The 27,873-nt window shown below is 35.4% G+C and overlaps 1 protein-coding gene across 3 annotated transcripts; it reads right to left on the reverse strand.

Annotated features, from left to right (window-relative positions):
- On the reverse strand, window positions 1–27,733 carry EXO1 (exonuclease 1). 3 transcript variants are annotated; one of them, XM_074351776.1, is made up of 15 exons: window positions 27,597–27,733; window positions 27,000–27,216; window positions 25,652–25,825; window positions 23,175–23,294; window positions 22,085–22,208; window positions 20,958–21,095; window positions 19,756–19,968; window positions 18,163–18,350; window positions 17,370–17,466; window positions 14,390–14,615; window positions 10,993–11,230; window positions 9,201–9,759; window positions 6,457–6,558; window positions 3,602–3,795; window positions 1–696 (listed from the first exon to the last, which is right to left on the reverse strand). In XM_074351776.1, the coding sequence occupies exons 3-15, from the start codon at window positions 25,810–25,812 to the stop codon at window positions 555–557; spliced, it is 2,502 nt and encodes an 833-aa protein (XP_074207877.1). In that variant the 5' UTR covers window positions 25,813–25,825; window positions 27,000–27,216; window positions 27,597–27,733; the 3' UTR covers window positions 1–554. The 3 variants fall into 3 exon arrangements, with proteins under 3 accessions (XP_074207877.1, XP_010971761.1, XP_074207878.1); XM_010973459.3 differs by having other exon boundaries at window positions 10,993–11,233; window positions 27,597–27,732; XM_074351777.1 differs by lacking the exons at window positions 27,000–27,216; window positions 27,597–27,733 and having other exon boundaries at window positions 10,993–11,233; window positions 25,668–25,790.
- Between the last annotated feature and the right edge of the window lie 140 nt (window positions 27,734–27,873).

Consider the following 27,873-nt stretch of genomic DNA (forward strand, 5'->3'; position numbering starts at 1 on the left):
CTGAAAGCAATTTTCCTTTACTGTCAATCTGTAACCCAACCAAACTCTTCAGGGAAAACAGAACACTGTCTCACTTACACAATGATCTTTATCCCTTCCGACTACCACTCCAATCCCAGCAACTATATTTCCAATTCAATCATAAAAGATAGGAAAGACAGGTGGAAAAAATTAAAGCTTTGAGAAATTCAGTAATTTCCTCTAGGATAAAATGATTACAGAATTGTGGTTTTTCATTTACCATCCTTGTACTTGATGACATTACAGAAATCTTTAGAGTAGATTTTTATAAGTTCCAAGGGACTCACCTAACTAACAGTAAAATTTCCAAAAACTACCAAAACAAAAATTATTTATCTAGTTAGCTTCTTTCGAAAAATATAAAAAGCTGCTGAACAAAAACAGTTACATAGTTAATAAACAAAATGTACCCTATTTTAAAAATGGCATAGCTCTAAGAGCAAATCTTTCAGACTGATAATTGCCTCATCCCAAATAGGATTTCCAATTGATAGAGATTCTCTTGCAGGCGACAGCCTCCCAGCTGCCTGTGTTTATGGAAATATTGCTCTCTGAACACGCAGACATTCGGAATTGTTAAATATATCGTCTTCTGCTTCTGGAGTTAGTTGGATGTTATCTTTCACTGGAGACAGGGGATCTGGCTTCTTACAAGAAGGAAGCTTTTCAGAATCTCTGCAAAATATAATATAATAAAATGAATTTGGTGTTTTTAGGGTAGCAATTATTAGAGAATAACCTACCTGGACAAAATAGAGGTATATGAAGAGGAGATGATTCTTTACTTTATAATTTGTCTCAATTCATTACATGACACATTCAGGTTCTCCCCTGAGTATGTCCAATAAAATGTGAGTTTTGCTTCTTAGTACACATTCCTGCTTTCTTTCTTTCTTTTTTTGGGGGCGGGGGAAGTAATTAGGTTTATTTATTTAATTTTTGCCTTTTAATGGAGGTACTGGGGATTGAACCCAGGACCTTGTGCATGCTAAGTATGTGCTCTATCCTTAAGCTACACCCTCTCCTATTCCTGCTTTCTAAATCACCTTTCAAAGTAGGTGCTAAACCACGACTAAATATATACTAGCTAAGGCAGAATGATCAGTTCTTTTTTGATTAGCGCCCTTCTCCAGTCTGGCTGAGAACCAGCATGAATGAAGCATGAACAATCTTTGTTTTATCTATCTTTTACTCCTCTCCCTTCGCCGAGATTTTGGGAGCTCTGTATCTATAAAAATTAATCCTCTTATGAAGACAACAAAAGTGATTCTATCTCCTGTCAACAAAAATTCAATATGAGTAAGTCTTACTTTCCTACAAGGCATTTAGAAAATACTGTTAATTTCCCTCTAGCAGCAGTTTTCAAAGTATGACCCACAGACCCCTAAAAATTCCCAAGACCTTTTCCAGGGGTTTTGTAAGAATGAAACTATTTTCATAATAATATTTAGACTTTATCTGCCTTCCTTGCTGTGCTAACATCTGTCCTGATAAGCCAAAAGCAGAACTGAGTAAAGCTGCTGGCAACTTAGCATGAATCCAGACAGTGGCACCAAACTGTACAAGAAATACTAATAGTACTAAAAAAAAAAAAGTGAGTCTCACCTAGGAACACTTTTGATGAAGTAGTAAAAATTGTAAATTTTTTTAATTCTCAACCCCCTGAATATTCTGTGACAAAATGGGAAACACAGAAGGCACTTTTGTTGCACAGAGAAGTATGATGGTTATCTCAAGTAAAAGCATGTGTGACACTATGGTTATTCAAATTTAGGTATTTGGCACAGGGCTTCTCTAAAATGAACAAAGAGAGACTATTACTTCAAAGACAAAAAACCTAACAGTATTCGTTGCCAATGACAAAATTCAAACTTTCAAGTGAAAATTAGAATTTTGGAAAACCTGTATCTGCCACTTAATAGTTTCTCAGTACTTAAAGACTTTGCTGATAAGATTGTGATTTTTTTCTTTTTGGAGAGGGTGGTGGGTATAGCTTAGTGGTAGAGCACATGCTTAGCTTGCACAACGTCCTGGGTTCAATTTCCAGTGACTCCAATTACAAAAAAAAGATTGTGATTTTTTTTTAATATTGTATAATGAAATGTGTCAACCATTAGAAGATAAGCACAACTCAATAAACCCACATTTTCCAAATGATCAACGCCAATGTTATAAAATCACACGTGAGTAGAAGATGCACAAAGTGCAATGTGGACCAATAGACTATGATGCTACAGAGCACAGAGAGTCAAATGACAGGGCTTCATATTCTACATTACAACTACCTTTGAGAAACTACTTCTTGAATTCTGGTGTAATATAAAAGAAGAATTACAATTAAATAAAAATCCTATTAAAATATACTTTTTCCAAATACAACTTTGTGTGGGGCCAGATTTTCTTCATAAAATTCAACCAAAGCAACGTATCATAACAGAAGCAGACGCAAACACAGAAGCAGATATAAGAATCCAGCTTAATTCTGTTAAACCAGACAGTAAAGATTTGCAAAAATATAAAAGTGTCCTCACTTTTTTTTTGTTTTGAAAAACAGCTACTTCTTTTGTGAAAATATACTATCGGTTTAAGATGTAATGAGCGTATTGTTATTTAAATATTTTTAAAATGTCCACTTTACTTTCTAAGATGGTTAAATGTTGACAGATATAACCCACGTAAACCAAAGTACTTTTGGGATCTCAATAATTTTTAGGACTATAAAGGGTTCCTAAAGGCAAAAAGTTTGAGAACTGCTGCTGTATCATTTAATCCTAGAGTTTACACAATATAAAGTAAAAAATAATTGTCCAGCACTTATTCCAAAGTGTTTCCACTCATACTATCTCATCTGATCGTGATAATATTTCTGTTAGGTGAGATTTAAACCCTATCATTCCACGTAATGCCCTTCCCTCCATTCATTTCTCTTTGCTTTTATTCTTAGCACATTTGCTCTAATAAGGACAAGAAAATGAATTAATTATAAATTGATGCTACTCTGTGGCTGATGTTGTAGTCCAACAGAAGTACTGTGGTTCAAAAAATGTAGACAGAGGGTCAATTCTTTTAAAACAGTGTTCGCTACATACATTAGAAATCTGGCAAATTGATCACATAAACTCAATCATTCTCCCCATGTTAGATGTGATAATTTAGGGAAACAAATTGCTCTAAATCCAGAAGTACCACAAAGCATTATCTTCTTACGTCCTACATCTAAAACAACTTTTAGAAAGAAAGAAAATTGAGACACTTAAGACCTGGAAAAGTAATCTGCTTAACAACAGAGAGACCCCCCCCCCACAAAGGCAGATTGAGAACTGAGGTTTTTCATTTTGCCATCTTTTCACTAAAAGAAGGCATAGACATTGAAGCTAAATATTCTTACAAAGAGTCAGTTAAAGGGACTAGAGGAAAATAATTCTTTTAGGGTAAGATTGTGATTTTTGGGGGTGGGAGGGTGGGTAGAGCAATAAAGAAATTAATTCATATGAAAACAGAAACAGCTGGGAGAGAGAAGTTGAAATTACAGAAGAAAATCATTTATCCTATTTTAGAGTAAGTTAACAAGGCAACTCACTTTTTAAATACAAAATTTTTCCAGAGTTCATTGATTTTTATCTGCAATCCTGGCTTGTTCTCGGCATTATAATGATTCCTCTTATGGATGCTTGTTGGCTTCCTGCTCAGCCCACTGACTCTGGCAGGTACTGAGGATTTGATCTTGGTTGTAGAAAGGTTGTCCACAGAACTAGATTTATACAGCCCAGGAACCTGAAAGTTAAATGTCTGTTTTAATACTATTCTGTTAAAGCAACTACCTGTATTTAATTTCAAACTATTCTTCATACACTGCAACAACAACAACAAAATAACCCATAAGCAATATGCAAAAATGTGCTTACAAATGTCTACTACAAAAATTATCATATAAAAGTACGATACAAAAATATATCATAAAAAAAAACAGGTTAATACACGTACCTGGCACTAAATTCAAGAGTTATAAAATAGACAGAAAAGTAAGTCTCCTGTACTCCCTCACTGCCTTTAGGCAATCACTATTACTAGTTTCCTGTGCATCCACTGAATTCATTTACAAACACACACACACACACACACTAGACAACAAGGAGCATATTACACACTGTTGTGTACTTTGCTTTTCTTGCTTACTATATCTTGATTCTTCTTAACAATGTATCTTGGAGAGTTTTCCATTTCATGCGTGGAATTGAATTTTGTTTTGAATAAGTTGCCTCTTTTTTCCATTGTATAAATGTGCCGTAATTTACTTAAATGGATCTCTACTGACATTTAAGTTGAATCCATTGATTTTTACACTGTGGGACATATGGAGCCATTAAAGTTTTGTTGCTGTTTTTTTAGGGTGGTAAGAGTGCGGTAATATAAAACAGGGCTTTAAAATTGATGAATCTAGTAGAGGATGTATAAGAATGGAAAGGTTCACACGTGAAAGATGAAATCTTGAATTAGGATGTTGGTGATGGGAAAACGGGAAAGTATGAAATAAGACAGAGAAAGAAACAAGATTTAGATAGATGGAGATGTTTGGTTGTTTTTCTTTAATCCCTGCAGAAGAAGGATCAAGCTGGCGGTTATAAAGAAAGAGGTCAACCCTAAGATTTTGAAATTAAATTTTGAAATTAAATAACTTTCTGTAGCTGATAAAAAATGTTCTGAGAAGTACTGGTTAGAGGTAAAAAAGATGAGTTTGATTTTAGATACTGAAGGTGGATATTGGGGAGGAAGAAGGAAGGTTCATCTGGGGAGTTGTCACCAAAACAGAAGTGACAGTTAAAACTCTGACAATGCATATCTCTAACACAAAGAATAATAATAAAAACATAGTTTAATGTCCAGACGTAACTCCTTTTGAGAAAGTACTTTTTACATCTCTAGTCCTACCCATGATTGCACATAATTTTGGCATCCTTTTAGACTTTATACCATGATTATACAAATATACACAGATGTGTGAGTAATTTCAAGTATTTAAGCAAACAAAAACACCACGCTACAATATTGTTTAATAGCATGGCTTCCCTTTTCATTCAGAAATATGAACATCTTTCCAAGACAGATGTCCTGAAACAGGCTGTCTCACTCAAAGATTTTTAAAACAATCTTATATTCACATTTTTTACATTTATATCTTGAATAGCTTTCAGGTTTATATTTATATAGTATGAGACGGGAACCTTCTTTCAAATAGCCAGACCACTTATTAAAATTTTTTTTAAACTTTCTATGCATTAAAAAATTAACATAAGAAAATAATATCTGTTAACTATATAAATACAGTTCACAGGTATAAATAGAAGAAAAATAACATATGTTCATTATAGAAAAACATGAGAAACAAACAAAAAAAATTCACCTATATTTCCACCAGCAAAGAAGTAAAACCAACAGCGTATTCAATGTATTTCACTCCCTTATTCTTAGATATTTAGAACTTTTTCCAATTCTTTACTACTGTAACCAATGCAGAACTAAGTGCTCTCGTGTTTAAACTCTCAGTTTCTCCTTAGCCTCAAGTTCTAGAATGAATCTATTGGGTTAAATTATTTGAACTCTTTCAAATTGCTTTCCAGGAGTGGCAGAGCAATTCTTAGTCTCATAAATATGTGATTTTTCATCTCACAATACTCTCATAAGTAAATTAAAAACTTTTATGGAAAAATGAGAGATAAAAATTATATTTTATTACTTTAATTTACATTATTTGATTACTAATAAGGCTGAATGTGCTTTTATATGTTAATCATTCACTTGTACTTTTTCTTTTATGATCTCTGTTCATGTCCCTTGCCCATTGTTACATTAACAATTAGTATTTTGATACTGATGGGCAAGAACACTTAATATATAAAACATACTTTAAGTTAATGAGCTTTCACTATGCAGTCACACAAATCTTTATATATTTTGATAAAGAAAAAAACCTGGCTTATCAGGAACCCAGTTTCTAGAAGGCCTTTTTGCAGTATATATCAAAGCTTTACATCATCATAGATGCTGTGGGACCAGTAATACCATTCCACAGAATTCATCCTTGTAAAATAATCAAGAATGTGTACTCAAATATTTACCCACAAGATCTTGGTTGCAGTACAGTTTGCTACAGCAAAAAGTTCTAGGGTAAAGGACAAACATAAGAGGATCAACTAAACCCATACAAGGGCATATTTTAGTCATTATAAACAAGGTTATACTGCGAGAGAAAAACAGCAGGTTTCACAACTTAAACACCTACAAATTAAGCACAAACATGGTCTTAGAAGGTTTGAAGGCAGACGCTTTTGTGTAATTAAGAATACAGGCATTTTGATATTTAATTTTGCTTATATTTCTTATCTCCTGGTATGTATCGCTTCTGAAATTTAAAAATAATTTAAATAAGTGTTTTACCTTGTTCCTTAGAGGCGTGTCTTTTTTCGAAAAATGAAATAAGTGTAGCTTGGATTTCTGATTACCTTGATTATCAAGTGATTTAAGATTGCAATCAGATTCCTAGATCCCACAAATCAAAAAATAAAGTAAAATTAGATTTTTACTATGGAATTTTTATGACAATTAACCAATATTCAACAAAACATAAAACAAGTCAGTTGAGAAAATCAGTGTAAATAAAATGTACTTTCTCAGAAGAAAAAAATATAAAAAGCTTGGAATAGAATAAAAGAAAATTAATGTGGAAAGAGTGATGTTTGTGAGTTTCACTAAAGAAATATAGTAAGATCTTTCAGCTGGAGAAGTAAACTGTACAAAATATAAATTAAAAAGCTGTAAGTGGGGTCTCCAGAACTAGAGGAGGTGCACAGCTCTTCCTAAAATTGAAGGTGTTTATGCTTGAGATGAATTGAATTCTATCTAGGCAAGAGATGTGCTTATGTGTACAAAGCAAAGAAGAACATTGTAACTCCTGGTGGCAAACCCAACAAAACCAGAGTAATCTGGGGAAAAGTAACTTGTGCTCATGGAAACAATGGCATGGTTCGTGCCAAATTCTGAAGCAACCATCCTGCTAAAGTCACTGGATACAGAATTTGTGCGATGCTGTACCCCCTCAAGGATTTAAACTTGTTGGAAAGTAGATAACTAAAAGTGTGGATTTATTCTCTTTTTCAAAAATAAAGTCTCCCCCTGTAATATCATTTGCAAGCTTGGCTAATAATTTTCATAAATTACTAGCCACAAAAACTTGAACCAGTGTAGCTCCACAGCTCTTTTAATTGTGTGACGTGTTCAACATTAAAGAGAAAAAAGGCATCTACTTTCAAGAAGTAGAGCAGTACTGTATGAAAGGCACAATTACCTTTAGCAGAGACTTTTGAGACCTATCTTCTGTACCCAAATCCCCTCATATAAAACTTTTCTATAGACAGAATAATCTTGATTCCCACAAAAGTCAAATAAAAAAGGACAATAAATGGAAATTCTGAAAGGTCTACATTTCAGCATTTCCAAGAGGGTTGGTTTTTAAAAAATATTATCTTGGGGTTCCACGTGGTACTATTTACTTAAAAAACAATCCAAAAGTAAAAAATACTCCATTAATTTGGATTGTAATTTATAGAAACTCTAAAGTTCCTTGCTCATAGCTAGCAGTAGTGGTGACTCTGGGCTATATCATTTCTTAAAATGAAGATCAAGAGTAAGATCCTAAGGTTAATTCACCTCAAATAGGGTTAACGTACTTAATACATATAGAACACATGATTGTTGCTTTTCACAGTGAACCAGTAAACATCTCCAGTGCTTTTTCTTCAGAACCATATGGTAAAAACTGATATTCAAAATGAAGCCCCAATACATTTTCTTCAGAATCATGCAGTAAAGGCTAATATTGTGGCTTTCTAAAATATTTTCTGAATCAAAGAAGGATTATATAGTTTTTATATTACCCATTAGTGTCTCAATTGTTTGAGAACAGATAACGATGTTTTTATGAAAGATGTTCAAGAAATAGCAGCTGTGGTGGTACCCAGATGGTGCCAAGTGAAAACCCAGCTAAGAGATGGAAAAGGAAAAAAATGGAGGCTCATATTAAAAGAAGCAGTCTTCTAGACCAGTATGAATGAACTGAAGGCAAAGTGGGTGAATGGGAAAAGAAAAGCAAAAGCCTCAAGGGTTCGGTTTGGCATACTCTTACTCAAAAAACACCACGAGATGGATTTTGGATTTGAATATATTAATTGATTTCAGCTTTCACCAAATGAAAACAATTTGTTTCCACATTTTACCTAGGCTTTTTCCCTTCAATTTGAGTCCAATACAACTCAAGTTTCCTTTAGGAATTTGAATAAAATATTTTGCTTTTGATAAATACAACCTATACTGATTTATTAGACAGTGCTCAATATTCAGGATTATAAGACCTCAAAATTCTGTCAAATAATCCCAAGGCTTTAACTGTTCTTACAACTTGGTAACTGTAATTGTAAATATAAAATGAAGTATGTTAAATTGGTAAAACTCAGATTTAAAGAATGCTATTATGCAATCATGTCATTTTAAAATATGATTATCACTGGGTCTTTATGAGCAGTACTTATTTGTGGTTTTGATTTTATTTAAGTAAGAATAAAGATATTTTATAAATAAGAAAAATGAGTAGGATGCTTTTATTAATTTAAACAGAATAACATAAAATCACTTGTATTACTATTTTGCTTTGTCATAAAGGGGCATTTCAACAAAAATAAAAAGCGTAAATAAATATATATTTCCAAAGTACTAAAACTTAAGATGAAAACTATCACATTAATAGGGCCATTTCATCAAAAGGTTTTAAATGTTATCTGAATTCAAGAGTATATTAAGGATTTTGATATTAAATTATAATAATTTTTCACGAAGCTTATTGTTCTGCTTAGGTCTTAAGTGTTCCACAACTTGAGACAGCTCTCAATGGAATACATAGTGATTCAAGAAATATAGTTAGATTACACGTACAAGAGTCTAAAATAGGAAAGACATAGAAAAGCCCTTCAGATGAATAAAATGTGAACTTTCTACTCAGTAAGACCTAGAATAAAAATTAAAACAACCAATTATTTCCATAATGCAGGCAAAATTTCCTGTTACCTGAGAAACACCATGTGTTCTCTTATATATGAATTTGAAAACAAAGGCTTCATAATGTGACTTACCTCTGAATCTGAATCCTTACTGGAAGGCTGAGAAAGTTTAGTTGCACTTAAATTGTGTGGCGATAATTCCATGCTTTCCTGAGACTGAGAAGACCAGCCCACTTCATGTAAGGGGTAAGATTCATCACCGGACTCATCACTCTTCAGCTGAGACACATCACACCAGTCGTTACGCTCAGGCAGAGAGGCGGGAGAATCGCTCTTTCTACGGAACTGCTGCAGTGCTGTGCTTGGAGAGGGGCTTGGTGTTCTTGAAAAATCTCTAAGACTTCCAGACCAACTAAAACAACTTCTCAGTGTCCCAAGAGTGGGTGGTGAGATGGTCCTTGTGAATCTGCTGGTTTTCAAAGACTGAGAGTCTGCGGCAATCACGGTCACATCATCTGCAGTCTGCTCACTTGAATTATGTGCTACACTGGTGTCAGCCAACACCGTGCCATCTACACAGTCTGACTCATTTCCATTGGTCTCTTTATCTGCGACAGCGGTTTCATCCAGAGGCTGGCTGCTTGCTTTCTTTGACACACAGTCAGTAGAATCCAGAGAATTGCAAAAAAACCTAGCAGAAAAAACAATGGAAGTAATGCAGAAGATTTTTGGAGTTTTCTCACAAAGAAATTAACTTGCCCAAGTCAAACAACTCTTGAGTAAATAGGACAGGATTCAAGTCCAGGCAGCCTAACCCCAGGGTCCCAGTTCCTAATCCCTAAGCCATACTGACTCCTCAAGTTCTCACCTTCACTCGCAGGGATGATGGAAACAGCCTAACCAATCTTTCTGCTCCACGTTGGCCCGCTACACTCCATTCTTCACAGTGTGTTCAGAGTGGTCTATCTGAACTAGGAATCAAATCATACCCCTCCCTGGATTAAAGCCTTCTAAATGTTTCCCATCACCTTAAAGGCTCAGAGATCCTTCAGTTGGCTTACAAGCCTTTCATGAACTGGCCTGCTTGCTTCTGCTCCCTCATCATCTTCATTTCTGCTCCCTTTTCATCCTTTCCCCAATTTACATTGTGGCAGAAGTAATAATGGCAGTGGTCTACAGCAAACAGTCACCCCACGCTCCATGCTGTTGCTCAGCTCTGTGCCTCTGTCCAAGCTGTGTGAGTCTCCTGGGAAAGCACCTGGCTCCACGCTTCGTCTGCTTCGCTCACTCATCATTTACACCTTAGGTAACGGCATCTAATACTCATCCCTTCCCCCTCGTCCTTTCCAGCCACTGTCTCAGCATTAGATGCCCTCAGAACACCTCAGGCATGGTTTGTCATTGTACTTACACTACCCTACACGGAAAGATTTTGTCATGACCTAGTTTTCCAACTAGGAAAAACTACATGTTTCTCAAGAACAAAAATTGCCTCTCATTTTTGTATGAGAGCACCTAGTATCGTATAAAATTGTCAATTTATATGAGAAATCAATAGCCATCTGTATTTAAATATATTTCTAACTATCCTTTGCAAAATTATATTTAGCTTTAAAAAAAACCGAAAGAAATAGGCACAAAGAAGGGGGGACCCCCCCCCCAAAAACAGCAGAGTTTTTCTAATGCAAAATGTAATAAGGTCTACAATTCTTATTTTGGTTCTGTATGGAGAGATTACAAAAGTAACAGAAGTTCAGGGAAACAGCAGAACTAAGGCACTACATGATTTGAAAAAACTGTATTTGGATTAAGCCAGGTCCTACACCTATCCCATTAGATTCAGTGTTATTCAAGACAATTAAAATGAATGTCAACAGAGTATATGATACAATAGACAAACTATATTCCATAGGTATAACTATACCTGCTTCTGGTCCCTGGAACCATGACAGCACCACTTTCTTCATTTTTTCTCTTTAAAAATGTTGCGAATTTGTTTCTTGTTGTAGGTGGTGTACTTAAGCTTTTTTTATTAGTAGTTCCGTTTACCAGGTCAGGCATAAACAAGTCGGAAGAGTTCAATGACTTACTAACTTCACAACTATTTTTCTTGGTCTTCTTTGAAGTAGAATATTGACCCAAGAGGTCATCTTCTGACAGCTCTTCTAAATAAAAACAAAATTATCTGTAAATCTTTATTTCACATGCAGAGATTTGGTCTTAATTCCACAGTCCTTGCCCTATTGTCTAAAGATGAAGTCTTAATTTTTTTTTAATTATGCATCAGAAAAGGAAATAAAATGACTCTAAAAAAATTTCCTTTGCTGTGTTTTATAATTTCAAAAATTAGCTATGATTTAATGTCAATTATTTGTATGATTTTATGTGAAATTACCCAAACCAAAACTTCAGGATATAATCAATTCTGTAAGACTCTATACTCATATACTAAGGACCTAATTTTGAAAGTAAAAAAAAAAATCTAAGGCAATTTACATGTAAATGTATGATTTAACTTAATGTTTGATTTTTTTTAAATGTTTCCATAAAACCAGGAGCTATTTATATACACCATCCATGTGTTATGGTTTTTAAAGTGTCATGTAGTCAAAAGTAATTTGTGCTTTAGTTTTGATCCTCATTACATAGCTAAGGGGCTCTCAGAAGACTGCCATGTGACAAATGTATTCTATGGTGTTAGAATACCTCATAAGGCTAAATAAATGTAAAGTGTTAAAGCTGAAATAGACAAAGACATAGAGATAGCACTAAGGTGCTTTGAATTAGTCCACCTAATCCTCAGAGTGAACAGCTTCCACTCACATGAGTAAATGCTCATGATTCTAAGAAGTTGGTAAAAGGGCTGGGGCATGCCAAAACACTAGAGTCAAGGTGATAACTCAAATTAAAAAATGCATAGATTAAAAAAAAACCCAAAACCTATAGATTGGTAAACTTGGCAAAACCGAAATCAGTGTATTATGCAGAGAATTGTGAGCTCTTATAGAAGAGGAAAAAAAAAATATTGTAGGCTCTCCAGCAAGGCTTAAAGAAGAAGCCACACCACACTAATCTCATTTTCTTTTTATGATAAGTTTGTCAGTCTAGCTCCTTGGAGAAGTTCATAGACTTAGTATATCCTGAATTGAGCTAGACACTGCTCACAGTGCCTCTCATTATTCTAGTGGACAATGTAGAGCAAAATTTATTGTGTATTAGTTATGGGAATTTGCAGCAAGCTGAATAGCCCTGAAAGATAATTGGTGACTAATGGTATGAAAGGAGGTCTGTCTCTGGTATGGAGCCCTAGATTTCCATACTTGCTCTGATTCAGTTCAACATGACACAAGCAAACAAATTTTAACCAAAAATTTAAGACACCCTTGAGCCATACTTCTCAAATTTTCAGGTGACCTAATACTCATATATTAGAAGACAATACAAAGATTCAAAAAAAGGAAAAAAAATTAACAGGCAGCACAATGGATTATAATGAATTAAGATTACCTCAATAAAGATAATTTAACCCACATTTAAGTTTACAAATAAAACGGTACCTGGCTTAACAGCAAATGGTGGCTTTCGATTATAAATGCAGAAAATGCCAGCAAAATGACAAGAATACTAATAAAAGCTAATACTATCTTTGTTTGCAATAGTAAAAGCAGTTTCTGGATGAAGGACTGAAGTAGTGCCACAGTTCTAAATATTTACCGTGCTCTATGGTAAGCAGACCACATCTCAACAACCACTCACTGTAACAGATACAAATTATTAAAAAATTATATTGTATCCAAAGCATAACCTGGATAGATAAGAAACTTTTAGCTTGCAAAAGAAATTTAGGAGGGTGACAATGGCTGCCTTTAAATATATGAAGAGCTATCACATTAAAGAGGGAAAAAAATTCACTGGTTTTTGTTTTGTTTTTGCATTTGTGTGTGTGCCCAGAGACAAAATCCATTGATAAATGGTAGTTATAACAGAGAAGATTTAATCTGATACAGGTAATTTCCTGATGAGCTCTCTACCTAAAATGAATCATCTTGATGGCAGCAGAAGGAAAGGAAGGAACTATTAAGTTCAGTGTACTTGCTATGCATCAGGGCTTTTATATATCACGTATACAACAATTTGGAAACAGGCAATATTGTTCCCCTTTCAGAAGAGGAAACAAAGGTTCAGAGATATTATCATGAAAAAGATTTAGGTTCATAAGGAATCAGGACATTTTGGCTAAATGTGTATAATCCATACTTAAATTCAAAACATAAAAGCATGAACTAAAAGTCTCCATGGGCTTTGTTTTGCTTTTGTTGTCAGACGTTCATTCATTCATGTAATGTCTGAGGGAAAGAAAGAGAGAAGGAATGGATTACAATTACTCTTTCTACTTCTAAATATGTCTACAGTGGAAAATAAAACCTTTTTCCCAATACCTAGCATTCCATTCTCGGCACTTCTGTTCAATATTGTACCAAAGACTTTATTTGTAAGTGATCTGATTATCTACATAGAGAATCTTAGAGAGTCTACAAAAAGATACTAGAACTAATATGTGAATTTAGTAAGGTTACCAAACATAAGATTAATATACAAAAACCAAGTGTATTTCTATATACTAGCAATGAACCAGAAATTAAAATTAAAAATACCATTTACAACAGTATCAAAAATCTGAAATATAGGTATAAATTTAACAGATGTACAAGATCTGTACACTGAAAACTACAAAGCATTGAAGATTTAAATGAATCAGAAAACTCGATGTTGTTGTCAATTCTCCCCAAACTGATCTACAGATTCAACTAAATACCAATCAAAATCTCAGCAGAATTTGTTTTTTAAAGAAACTGACAAGTTGATTCTAAGATTTGTATGGAAATGTGAAGAACACAGAATAGCCAAACAGCTCTTCAAAAGAACAAGCTTAGGGACTTATATTACTTGATTTTAAGATCTACTATAAAGCTACAGTAATTAAGACAGTGTGCCTGGCTCAAAGATAGGAAAAGAGACCACTGGTATAGAATAACCCAATCTAGAAACAGAAATGCAGGAAGGCAATTCAATGGAAAAAGGATAATCTATTTAACAAATGGTGCTAGAACAACTGGATTACCATATACCAAAAAGTGAACCTTGATCCTTACCTCACACCATATAAAAAAAAATTCAAAATGGATCAAAGTCCTGACTGTAAGAACTAAAAGTATAAAACTTCTAAAAGAAAACAGGAAAAAAATCTTAGTGATCTCGGATTTAACAAAGACTTCTTAAACAAGACTTCTTGTTTTGTTTCACAAAAACAAAATACATACCACTTCTTGGTCTTTTCACAATGGGTGACTTCCTCAGAAGATTTAACCCTTTAGTACTAATCACTTGTTCAATGCCTACAGTACTTGGATTTTCTTTCAGTCTTGTAGCATCTGCAACAATATCCAGCTCAAGTCTAGGGCAATAATTCCTGTGCCAAATGCTATTAATATTAGATGACTTTTGACATGCTTTGTCATTCCAACTACGACTTCTTGATTGGGCAGGCTAAAACAGTAAAAGGAAAACGGTTACTTGAAGAAGAAAATTAGTTAAATTATTTCCCTCTGTATCAACATAAATTATAAGTTAATAATTAAATTACCCCTTTGAACAGCTTTTGATGAAACATCTGTCCTCTAATAACATTTTCCACTTTGCTGGTCCTATACTTTTCCATTAAATGTGTTTTATATTCCTAGATCTATTTCTCTCTTAATGAGGGTCAAGCAACTTGTTAGCTCATTTCTAAGAGATAAAAAAAGAATCTTCCTAAGATGAGCAGTGCAAGAAATGAAACAGCACTTGAAGAAACATGATCAGAAAAAAACTACTTTTAAAATTTGAGTATTAGTTCAATATACAATAGTAATTACTTTAATAATCATCTTGCAACAAGCCTCTAATTAATAACTAACATACTCTTTACAAAGGACTTGAAAATTAAAACTATAAAGTTATGTATTTAATCAACTATCCCATCTCTAGAACTTGGATGACTTTAAACTAAAACAATCTAATTTACAAAACAATAGTTTCTATAATATGGACAATACTGAGAAACAGAAAGCTACTCTGGTCTACGCTGAGTCTTATACAAAATTTTCTCTGAGAAAACTCATTGACAATAAGGATTGGTAAATAATCATTTTTAATGCTAATACAAGTTATTCACAATTAATAACTAAATACATTTTAGATGACAATGATCTGCTAAAAGGATGTCAATGATATTCAAATAGAGCAGAAGAGGCAAAGGGTACAAAATATTAAAAAATTAACAACAGTACAAAAAATGCTGGTACTTAGGGTGTGAATTGTACCTGACAAAAATCCCACCTGAACTTGGAATCTAATCTTAAACAAAGGATTAAAAATAAAAATAAGTAATATAATAAATAAGTAACAAGAAAGGTAACTTAGAATAATTGAGAGAATAGGCATAATAAAAACAGTTTAAGCAGTATAGCTCACGGCATTAGATCTCATTGATGGTTTTATAAAAAGAGAGAGAGATAGAGAGAGAGAAATAGGCAATTAGAAAACCTGACTGGGAAGAATAAATTTTTGAGAAATAAAAAGGATTAGTTTGATGTACAATCAGTGGTTCCAAGGGAAATTTCTCTATGAAAAAAAAGATCTGATAAGGATTTGGGATTATGAAGGATGGCTGTCTTAGTGAGTCATAACATTCCCATTCATATTTGAACATATTCAATTCAGCCAATTATTTCTCAGTTTCTGTGACAGGAAAAATGAGAATCATTCCTGATGAAATTGTAATATCAGTAATTCAAATGTATAAAGAAGATAGCAGAATAAAGTCTTTTCAGTCCTCTTCTTATACAAACTTCTACCTATAAGGTAAATAAGTCACAGAGATATAATACACAGCACAGGGAATACAGTCATCCCTTGGTGGCTGTGGGGGATTGGTTCCAGGACCCACTTTGGTACTAAAATCCATGGATGCTCAAGTCTCTTATATACAATGGAGCAGTATGGTCAGCCCACCATATCCATGGGTTCTGCATCCAAGGATTCAATTGAATTGGGTCTGCAGTTGGTCTCATCTGCAGATGCCCATGGAAATGAAGGGCTGACTACATAGTCAATCATACTGTAATAACTCTGTATGGTGACAGATGGTAACTAGAATGATTGTGATAAGTTCTTAATGTATATAAATAATTTCTTAATGTATATAAGTATAATGTATATAAATAAAAAAATTCACTATGTCATACACCTGAAACTAATATGTCAATAGTAATTCAATAAGGAAAAAAAAAGTCACCCCCAAAGCAATAAGAACAAGAAACAAACACAAACTCCACCTGCAGTAAAATTAGGAGATATATGTAACTTCCAAACCATAGTGAAGATAAGAGTATAGATAGAAGAGCTTAAAGAACTTAGCCCAAGGGGGAGGGGCAAGACAGGGGGAGGGGATTAACAGGTGTAAAATAAAGAAGGTGGAAGGATATATTGTACAGCACAGGGAATATAGCCAATATTTTATAATAACTATAAAGTATTATAACCTTTTCAAATTGTGAATCATGAAACCTCATGTACACTTGAAACTTACATTATATAAATCAACTATACTGCAATAAAAAAATAAAAATAAAGAATTTAGCCCAAGAGAGATCAAACTCAAGTGTCTACAGAAAAGAACATCAGTGAGAAAAGCCAACTCCATGTACAGAAACCCAGAGAACAACTCAGGAATTTAAGGCACCAGGTACCATGGTGGCCACATGTAGGAAGAGAGCTGAAAAAAATGATTATTTGGCCCCTGGGTCCTCATCTTCAACCTGACCATACAGTCAATTCGCACCCATCTGCCTTCAGAGCAATTGGACCTTTGAAACCCAAAACAGTAATATTCAAACCAAAGGCACTTTAGAAGGTGGGAAGATTCATTTGTCTAAAGACAGAGATCAAATGAAAGGCTAAGTAGGCTGAATGAGGTGAAATGAGAAAAAAGACATCAAACATTTGGTATGCTCAAATGAAAGTCTAAAAGTTTGATAATATATTATGTGATAACTTTTTAATTTAAGGAAATTAACCAACATACCTATGTTCTAAGAGATATATTTCCTCTAGTATCAAGTTGTTTTCAGTCTACACTTCACAGTGCCTGGATATAGAAATGCTTAAAAGATGTTTACTAAATGAAGATTTGCCTTTAGTCATACTTCCTGAGACATAACTAAAATGTGCTCTTTGAGAAGAAAGTCTTTAAAATATTACCATGGCAGTGTCTGGATTGAAGTCATCAATCTGTTCAAAAGTATTTATATCTTTATTTCCAAGTGCTATTTGAAGAGCTGTAGAATCATCAACATACCTAGGTTGGTAGGATTAAGGAAAATGCTTTTATTAATAATCAAACAATACTGTATTAAGATGGAAAAGTGTCTTCTATTGTCACAGAAAATCTTCAGGTTTATGATTTCAATGGACAGTACTTACTTTCTACATTCAGCTTTACCAAAACCACAGGCAGAGTTTATTAGTCTCTATTTGTCACAGCAGGAGTTGGTTATTTTCTGAAGCAAAGCCCCAAGTCATCACTTACTCCCTGTCAAGGGCAATAAAGAAGAAAGTCCTAGCCAATACCTAAGTGACTCACAGCTCTGCATCACCCTGAATGCATGTGGCCAGTAGCTGTGGGAAGGGCATCCTCAACTGGGATACTCATATACCCAGAATGTTCTTCCTAATTAATTGAGCTTACTTGCTGTGAGAGGGTCTCTTAAGTACCACCTTTGGAGTATGTACCTTAAGTGACTGACTGTATATGTTTCTGCCAAGTCAGTCTAAGTAATTAGCAAGTTATAATGGATGAGCCTCAGGTTTATAAGCAAAAGTTGTTCTAAATTTTCACTATCATGGTAATTAATTTAAAAAAATAAAGATTTAACTATAAAAAAACAAAGCAAAAAAAAAAGTACAAGCTTTTTACTGAATGTCTCACTAAAAATATCACCACAAACATATGCAAGAAGTGCAAAGTTCTACAATTCTTGTTCAGAAAGGATACTGCCCAGCATAGCTCAGTGTTTCAGGGTCAATGTCATCTTCATAGGCATTCAAAGGAATAAGTTTCCTTTTGATGGGATCAAAAACTAGCTGATAGAGGAAGGTATTGTTGGCTCGAATAAACCCTTTGATGTAATCTTCTGGTACTGTTATATTCATCTTGAGATAATGTCCAATTTTCTTGATAACCTAATAATAGATGCAAAAATATTTACTAGTTATCTGCAAACAAAGAACAGGGAACACATTATCCCCAAGATCCATCAGCTTACATTAGAGAAGGATGAGGGATAAAAAAAAAATCAATTGCTTTTATCTACATTAAAAACCTCTACCAGTAAACACAATCATGTCATGACGTAAAATTCTAAGTCTCTATAACAGTGTTTTCTTTGTTTTTTCCTATCATTAATTCAAAGAACGAAAAATTCAGTTACACATCAAATTTATATTCCTAAGTATAACTTTAAGATACATTCTTCACCCTCAAAATCCCTTTCATCCAGAAAGCAAAAAACAAACAACAGACAAAATCTGAGGATTAAAAAAAAAAAATTCTTAGATCATATTTTAAAAATGGAGTCAACATTCTAACTCCTGTTATGGTCATGGATGATTAAAATTTGAAAGGGTTTTGAAACTTTTATATTAAACTCAGAGATGAAGAAGTGAAGACCCAGAGGACCAGAGTGATCCTAGAGTCACAGGCTAGTCAGTGCATGCTGCTCTCTTCCCAGATCTGCCACCATCTCCCAACCCTGAGATTAGACCATCCTTAGCCCTGAGGACTCACACTTTGCACTCTTAGAAACAGAAAATGAAAATTCTGCTCTGCAAACTCTATGGGCTTAAGAGAACTACTCAAGGCAAGTGGGAGTGGGAATAAGCTTCTTTAACGAGTGCTTAATTTCTTAAATTATAGACCAATGACGTATGGTGTCTCAGTTTTCTAGAAAATTCACGACACGTGATACTGCATCGGATTCTATGAGGAAGTAGAATTAGGAATCCAGCTTTATTGAGCCATGTTAAAGAGATTTACATAAATGTGTAATTCCTCTCATAATCCTCATGTTTTAGACGATGATTATTTTCATATAAATATATTTATTTTAAAACGTAATGAATTTATTATTATTGAGTGAACTAACAAATATTTAAATTTTTTTGTTTCAATTTCTGACTTAGTAAATATTAATAGCTATAACCCATATAAACAAAAATTATTGCCACAAAGAGCTTTTAAGAGTCTAAAGGGATCCTGAGACCAAAAAGTTTGAGAACCACTAGAGTAATAAGACAGAAATCAAAAGACTGCATTTTAACATTAATTCTCCCCTAGGACATTTTATCCTTAAATCTCTTTATAGCTGTCTTTATTTTTAAAAATTACTAGTTTTTTGGTCAACTGCTGAAAACATGGTTCATCAGTTGCCAAAAGCAAAGTTCTAGTGACTTAGTAGTTTTCTCCTTTCAATGACACAATGTTGGCTGTGGATATAACAGAATATTTAAGATCCATATTCTGAGCGGTTCATCTATTATTTAAGAACTGCTTCAGAACTTAACGTGACCCTTGGTAAATCACTCTTACCTTCACAATATCTGGATTGTTGGCTAGTCTTAGTACTTTGCAGGCCTTGGCTAAGCCAATCCCACGCAGGGATGAGAGATAGTCACAGCCTGAAAGAATGCACATATAACGGAATTTCTCTTCTGTGAACACATCCCCAAGCTGTTTGCACATTCCTAGCCGAGACTGATCAATTTCTAGTCCATTTCCAAACTGGTCCATTTTTAAAATCACCTTCAAAGGGAAGGGAAATTGTTAACACCTGTATAAGCCATTTTAATTTTTCATTACCAAATCCACTGCAGTACTTCTAAGAAATCTTTCTTGTTCTTCATCGTAACCAAGAGATAGGGAGTCCAATTAATTACCGTCAATTCTGCAGGTAAGTTAAACTGAAGCACAGGCTATGGCTAGACAAGATCACACATCATAATTCAACTGCCCTGACTCTGGTATAAAGAAGGCCCTTTCTGCTCCTCTTTACTTCCTATTTCTATTACAGGGTTGATCGTGTCAAATAGCAATTCCTATTTAAATAACAAAAAGCATTTTCTCCTTACCTTCTGCTTTACATATTAAAGTAACCCTTTTTCTTATTCTTAAAGTAATTCATGTCTATTGCAGAAAATTTGGAAAACACAGAAATTCAGGAAGAAGAAAACAGAAGTTGCCCCAGATCTCTTATCTATCACTGTTACCCAGCATTGATCTTTTCACAGATCCTTCTAGTCATCTACAAATATATAGATAATACAAATAACATAGATAGTAACAGAAATGAGATCACTCTATAGTTCTGTGTCTTAACATATCATAATAAAATTCTCCATTAAACAGGTTTATACATAATTCTAAATTACTGCAGAGCCTCTCACTAGTAGATACGTTAGCTTATTTACACGACCTAATTGAAAAATATAAAGCATGTAAGTGATCATTATTAAAAAATAAGACTACATTCCACTAAAGAATTTGGAGAAAACAAGACAACCCTCTCACTTTAAGGGCTTAATCTGAAAAATCATCCAGATTACACAAATGTCAAGCAGCAAAACCTTTCTTTTCATTTTAAATAAAATAATTGTTAACACTGTAAGTAGATATTAGTTGCAGGTATTAAATAAGATAAAATATGTATTTTTGGAGAGGAAAATTTTAGCTCCTTGATTTACACTATTTCCAACCACATAGAAAAACAGTATGGAGTAGTTGTAGTTAGGTACCTTTTTACAGCCAAAAGCGAGGAGATCGGAGTCCTCTGTAATTATAGCTTGTACAATCCCGGCCTTGTTGAGATAGGCCAACTGCGCATCTGCTTCGTATGGGGCCACGAGGCAATCTACTCCCTGAGACCGAGCAGCCTGTGAGGAAGGGTCACGACCAATCTCAAGAACAGCACGTGGAAGGCACTGAAAGACTTCCTGTTTCAAACCCATCTTACCCAGCCTCAACATGTACAGGCTAATATTATTTTTGGAAATCATTTCCTTTAAAGTAAGTTTTTCTGTTTTTAGTCCTAGCATATATTGAACTAATTATACAGCCACTAAGAAATCTTTTTTAAAAGTCAATTTATACATTAGGAAAAAAGAACTATTGCTGTACATTCAGGGGGGCAGGGAGGGGGGAGAAAAAAAAACAAGCTGTAATGCTTAATTATTTCAAATTATAGACAGCTACCATCTTAAGAATGGTTATGCTCCCAAAAGAACATAAGACATGTGTTTCCCCAGGTTCTCTTGTCACAGAACAAAAGTCTACAGGACACTGTACTGATGACACAACAGAATCTAATCACCATTCTTCCCATTTGTTTACCAAGCAGTTTGAACAGAGACCCCAAAAGGGGGAAGTGTGGGCTGTGACTGTGGGAGTGTTGACCCTAAGATTTACGGTGATGAGGGAAGAAGCTTCTAAGCAGAAGCAGATCAAACAGACTAGAAATCTGCAGAGCTTCTGAACTGGCCAGAATAATTGAATAGATCCCTGACAGTCATTCAAGGGTGAAGGTTACAGTAAGTGTTGAAGACTATGAGCATGGGGTAGGATTGAACCTCCAAGAATTTAGCCCTTCTGTCTCTACGGAGCACTTTCATCTATGCAAGTGACTCATCTAAAAAGCGAGAGCTCATTCCTTAGGATTTCTCCCTTGGAAATGGCTGGATTCCTCTCTCCTACCTACAAACCCTGCTCCCTTCTTCCTCTGACACCCAGCTTTCCTGAAGGTCTGGCCTACAATAATTATCCTCCCTTCATGTCCTCTCTTGCCCATTAACAAACAGCTGGCTTGTAATTGGCTTAAATGAACCCAACCATTTGTTACTTTGGCTTTATTTCTTATTTAGCTCACTTTAATTACGTTGTGGGCCATAGCATGTGTGATATTGATAGAACGGCTGAAACACTCTCTGGCTTCTGAGACCTTCCCCTCACGAAGAAGCTGCTTTCCCTTAAGAAGATTGGCTTGTCTTCTTCTGCAAGAGAGAAAAAAAAAAGGTGAGAGGCGAACTCAAGAAACTACAATAAAACTATAATTCAAGAAATTTTCCTAGAATAAAAAAATGTTTGACTCATTTGAAAGTGTACACCGGGTTCTTAAGAATATTAACCCAGATCTTTTGGGTTTCTAGATGCAAAGAACAAGGATTTATAGTGCCCATACACACAAGCTTATCATCAGACTTTTCTAGAGTAATGCTTTATGTCAAAAGAAGTCAAACAAGGTCGGAGCTATATATTAGCAATTAATGATCAGTGTAAAGAGAATCAAACTCTCCATTTAAAAGATTTTTTAAAAAGACAAAGGTTGACAGAATGGATAAAAAAAAATTACAGTGATGTGTTCTTCACAAGAAACAAGCCTAAAAACAATGACATAGTAAAACTAAAAGTAAACAGAAAAAGGCATTAGGAACATACAAAAGAAAGTTGTTATGTGTATACTAACATCAGACAGAATAGACTCCAGAACAAAAAAGCATAGAGACTATAAGAGTCACTACATATTGTTTCAATTTGCTACAAAAATGTAACAAATTTTAAATATGAAGGCAACCAATAAAATGGCTTCAAATAAACAAAGCAAAAAATGGACAGAACTATAAGGTAACTGAAAAATCCACCATCACAGTGAAATTTTAACATTTCCTCAGTAATTGATGGATTAAGTAGACACACATAAAAAACAAAACAAAACCCCCCACAAAAGAAGCCACTTTGAACACTACAATAATAAGCTTGATTTAATGGATAGACATAAAACCTTCCACTCAATAACTGAAGAACACACATTCTTTTCCAGCACACATGAAACATTTAAGTAAATCTGTTCGTGAACTAAACTATGAAACAAGCCTCCACAAAGTAAGATAAAAAGAAATTGGTATCATACAGACCACAATGTCAGAACTTAAAATAGTTAAGTTAGAGAATCTACTTACTCTCTTCTAGACTTCTCCACTTCCTTTTTAGAAGGTAAAGTACATCCATCAAAAACCAGGACAGGCTTGATCCCATGAGACAGCAACATATTTACAAATTTCATACAAAATCCTACATACCTATGAAATTGAAGAAAAAACATTTACATACTTTGCATCTTATAAGGTAATACTTTTGCTCTTTTTAAAACCAGATGAGATAGATTATGAAGAGAGGCTTTTGTTTCTTAAGCAAATGTTTTCATAGGAAATATAAGCTCTAATTTAGACTTGGGTTCAAATCTTGCCTTGGATCCTACTGGGTTATGTAATATTTGCCTTCCTCATGAGCAGATTAAAAGACTCCGACAGTCCTGACACTGTGTGATTCCAAATCTAGCCTTTTTCCCTCATTTTTTTTTTTTGATTTAAAAAATTTCAAGTCTACTGAAAAGCTGAAAGAATAGTACAATAAATACCTGATTTTTCCAACACCATTATTATACCCAAGAAATTTAACAGCAATAAAATACTGTTTAATATACAGTCTATATGAAAATTTGCCCAATTGTCCTAGTATTGTTATAACTAGTGGTGACCTGCTAAATAAATAACCAGTTCTGGGGGAAGAAGTGCCTGATTTGTAGCGCTTGTAAATTTCCCTGACACGCATATTCAACGGTGGTGGATAAACTACCAATGTGGGCTCACTAAATGCTAAATTGGGAGGAGATGGGTATAGCAAGTTCATATGAGTTGACTCCGGCACAGCACTGCTATAGTTTTTACCTCCAGTCCAGGATGCAAACAAGAATCATGTATTACATTTAGGTTTTTATTCTGGCAAGACAATTGGTGTATTTTAACTCAAAAATATGAATAGAAAGATGTAATCTTGAAAGATAATCTTTTAAATCATCATCATATTCATTTTAATGGAAGACTCACTACATTGTCCTTTTTTTAAAATTGTAAACCAGTGACAATGGACCTGCATTGGTCTATAGCACAAGGACTGGTAACTAGTGATTAAGTATCAAGTAAAAATAGGAGAAAGCAAATGTAAAATTATAATGGATTTTAAAGGAAATTTACTTTTTTTTTTATTAACTAGACAGAATACAAACGTCAGATATCTGGTTCCTTCATTTTATATATTTCAGACATCTTTCTAGGTACATATAGAGCTACCTCATTCTTTATTATGATCATAAAGGTTTACCATAGGCTTATCCAAACTTTCTGGTTTTTTTCTTGTTAGTATCCCCACCCAAAACGAACCATTAAAGGAAAATAAACTATCAAATGTGACTTATTAGTTACAGTAGGAAAAAGATATTAAAATACTCAATACTTTGTTGAAAGTCCTGAAACTTTTTAGTTCAGTAAACATTTACTGAGCACCTACTATGTGGAAGGCCCTGTGGAATTCATCTGACAATATGGATATTCCTTGTACTTTGGACAACTCTTCTAATTAGTCAAAAATCTCAGAATCCTTAAGAATTACAAAAAAACTAGAGACAAAGTTCTCTCCCCCAGTGAAGAAAATTTAAAGAACATGGAAGGTAGCAATGAGAAAATTGTAGTCTTCAACTATAATTGCAACTGTTCAAATTTATTGGTGGAAAAGAAATCACTTTCAAAAAATGGTTGCAACAGTTGGAGTGGCAGAAGCACCCAGACTCCTTCACATCCCAGACAAACTGTGACAGGTCACTTTGGGTCAAATTAACTTGACAGGCCCAAAAGCCCAAAAACATATATTCACCTTTCAATAATGAATTCTCTGCTTCTTTCCACCCCCAACTCACTACCCCATCTCTTTCTGGAAACAAAAAAAGATTATTATTATTGTCCATTGTGCTTAAGTAAATCATGTGAAGATCTATAAGCCTTCCCTCTAGGAGGTAAATTATACAGTGTGAAAAAGAAGATACATAATAGTGCCCAAATCCTTGTGGAAAATCTCTGTCTAAAAACTATGCTGACTTGTTTTTCTAGTGTCTCTATTTAAAAAACAAAGAGGACATCAATCCTGCCCCAAATAAGGTCACGAGTTATGACTGGATGTCAGCTTGGCCACCATTTTTGGCCCCGAGTGAAGTAAAAGGGAGTCAGAACACCTTGTCCCTGAGAAGCAACTGCCTTGTTTTGCTAACAGGGTTTAGCAGTATGTTGTCTGTACCCAAGAAAGTGAGAGTCTAAAGTCACCATGGATTTTTCAGAATATTGTTAAAAAGTTTATCTTAGATAAAGAATAAAGAAGACAGCCTTTGGTCTTTGTCCACTGGTGTCCTAATACTCTGGCTTATTAGAAAGAATGAAAACTAGCGTATATCATGGAAGGAAATATTCCCTGATGTGGCAATATTCTAAAGCACATGCTCTCACTCCTTGATAAATCTGACACGAAGGAAAATGATCCTCTTCTGAAAAAAGAGCATTACAAGTCTCGTTCCTAATTGGCAAAGAATTAATGTAAGGTCCAAACTTACTTATCGGTAGGTTCACCTTTGGCTAGTTTTTCAGCACAAGCAACAGCACCTTTGTGAAGCCAGCAATATGTATCCACCGCTACTACCTGTCCCTTATACTTCCTCACGTGGATAGGTTCAGAAGCTTCTTTGATAAATTGCAGTAATCCTTGGATCCCCATAGTGCCAAGTTAACTATATGATATGAAAAAAGAAATGGAAAACAGCAATGGTTAAAGCAAAATATATTTACCCAAAAGTTTTGGAAAAATACAGAAAAAGAGCTCAAAAACTAACATAGCACCTATTATTGTTTAGACATTTGAGAGTCACTACTCTTTAATATTTTAACTGGGGTCCTCTCTGTCAAACAATTTCTATTGTCTAGAATACTTACCATAATAACATACTATCCCTATTTGATAGTTCCTTTATGTATTCTTTCTAAAGTGCTTTCCCTCTTGGAATCATAATGTATGCTCCAAGCCCTGGAAACAGTATGAAGCAGACAGAAAATACTAAAAAAAAAGTATGAGCCTGTCTTCTCTCCAAAAAGGCATTGTTAAAATTGTGCATCCTGTGATATCACATTGCCTCTACAAAGGCTTTGTAAGAAACAACATGCAAAACACTTGGTAGAACATTTCAACTGAAAAATAAAATAAGCAAACAGTATTATAGAACTAGAGGTATACTTTTTTAGGACTGAAATTTACTACCATCAGAATGCTTTATTTCAAGAACTGAACATTCTGTTAACAGGCAATGGTGGTGCCCAGGGGCAAGTCCATCAGACTGAAAGCTACCCACAAATAATGTGAAACTGCCCGCCGTGCAGATACAGTTTCAAGATAAATGCTTAGCTTTTCCATCCAGGTTGCAGCCCCCAAGCCCTTTCTATACAGAAACCTGAAGCTGCCACAGTCCTTTTTCAAGTAACTACTGTCCTCTCACCCAACTGCCCATGATAAAAAGTAAAAGCAGTAGACACTGAGCATTGCTTAGCATTTCAAAACATAAATCTCTCCCAACAGACATTAAATTAGGGAGGATAGGAAGAAAGTACAGGATCAGAAGTCAGACTTAACCCTGTTGATACTGTAGGAAAGCTCTGATACTCTAGTCCAGCAGTTCTCAAATTTCAGTTCGTTGCAGATTCTCAACTCCTCCACTCCTCCTGACTATGATTCACTAGTTGTGGCATGAGGCGGGAATTCTGAATTTTAAACACGTTAGGTAATTTGGGTGCACGTAGTCCTCAAGCCACAGTTTGGGAAAAACAATTACTCTCCTACCTCTCAGATATTCCTAAAAAGAGTTTTCTTTCATTCCAAGGGAAACTGTCAGAGTATAATTTTGTGAAACTTACATATTTCTTCTAAGTTAGGTAAATAATCACGAATAAATGTTTCCTCTTCAGCACGATGAGAATGATGGGGGCCACAGGCACAAAGCATCCTCAGGAGACCTCCCGCGGCACCAGGTAGTAAATGACAGCACAATGTCACCGTTCCATCTGATCTCACAGGGCCTGGCAGAGCGCCCACAGGACTGTTCCAGGAGACACGTTCCTTTCGCCTGCACAACTTTAAGAAAACCATGTGCTTGTCAACATTTGGAAGCCGGGAGGTTGCATGTAAAACCGGCCTGCTCGTTTCCGCAGGAAAACGAGAGGTCCCTCCCTCGGTCCCCCAAATCACTTCCCCGGCCTATACACTCCAGCACCCCAATCTCCGCTCAGGGGTGCCCAGCCTGCCGCCCCCAGGGCCGCTGCAGGGTCCGGCACCAAGTCAGATATTCCCCTTCTGCCAGGAAGACCCGGATCCCGAAAGCAGGGACTGGGACCAGCGCGGACACGCTGCGGGCCTGCACTGCCCGCTCCACCCGCTAGCCGGGAAGGGCCCTCCACCTGCCCGAGGAAGGCCGGGTGGGGACCCAGAAGCCCGTCCCCGCGGCCCCCACTTACATGAGCCAGAGCACGCGAGGCCGCGGCGCAGAACTTGAGGAGCCGGGGCGCAGCGCAGCACAGATGGCCGGAGCTTTCAATTTGCGCGGGATGGCCCACGGCCCCGCCCAGAGGAAGTGACGTCAGCGCCCCTCCACGGCGCCGGCACCACCTCCCCGTACATGGTCTCCCACTTCCGGCCAGAGCCCAGTTCTCGCCTCCCGGCTTCCCGCCGGCGCCAGCGCGGGCGCCAGCGCGGGCGCCGCCGCAGCCGTCCCCTTGGATCTCCGGGCGACCT

The sequence above is a fragment of the Camelus bactrianus genome, chromosome 23, assembly GCF_048773025.1.
Source record: "Camelus bactrianus isolate YW-2024 breed Bactrian camel chromosome 23, ASM4877302v1, whole genome shotgun sequence".
Lineage (NCBI taxonomy): Eukaryota > Metazoa > Chordata > Mammalia > Artiodactyla > Camelidae > Camelus > Camelus bactrianus.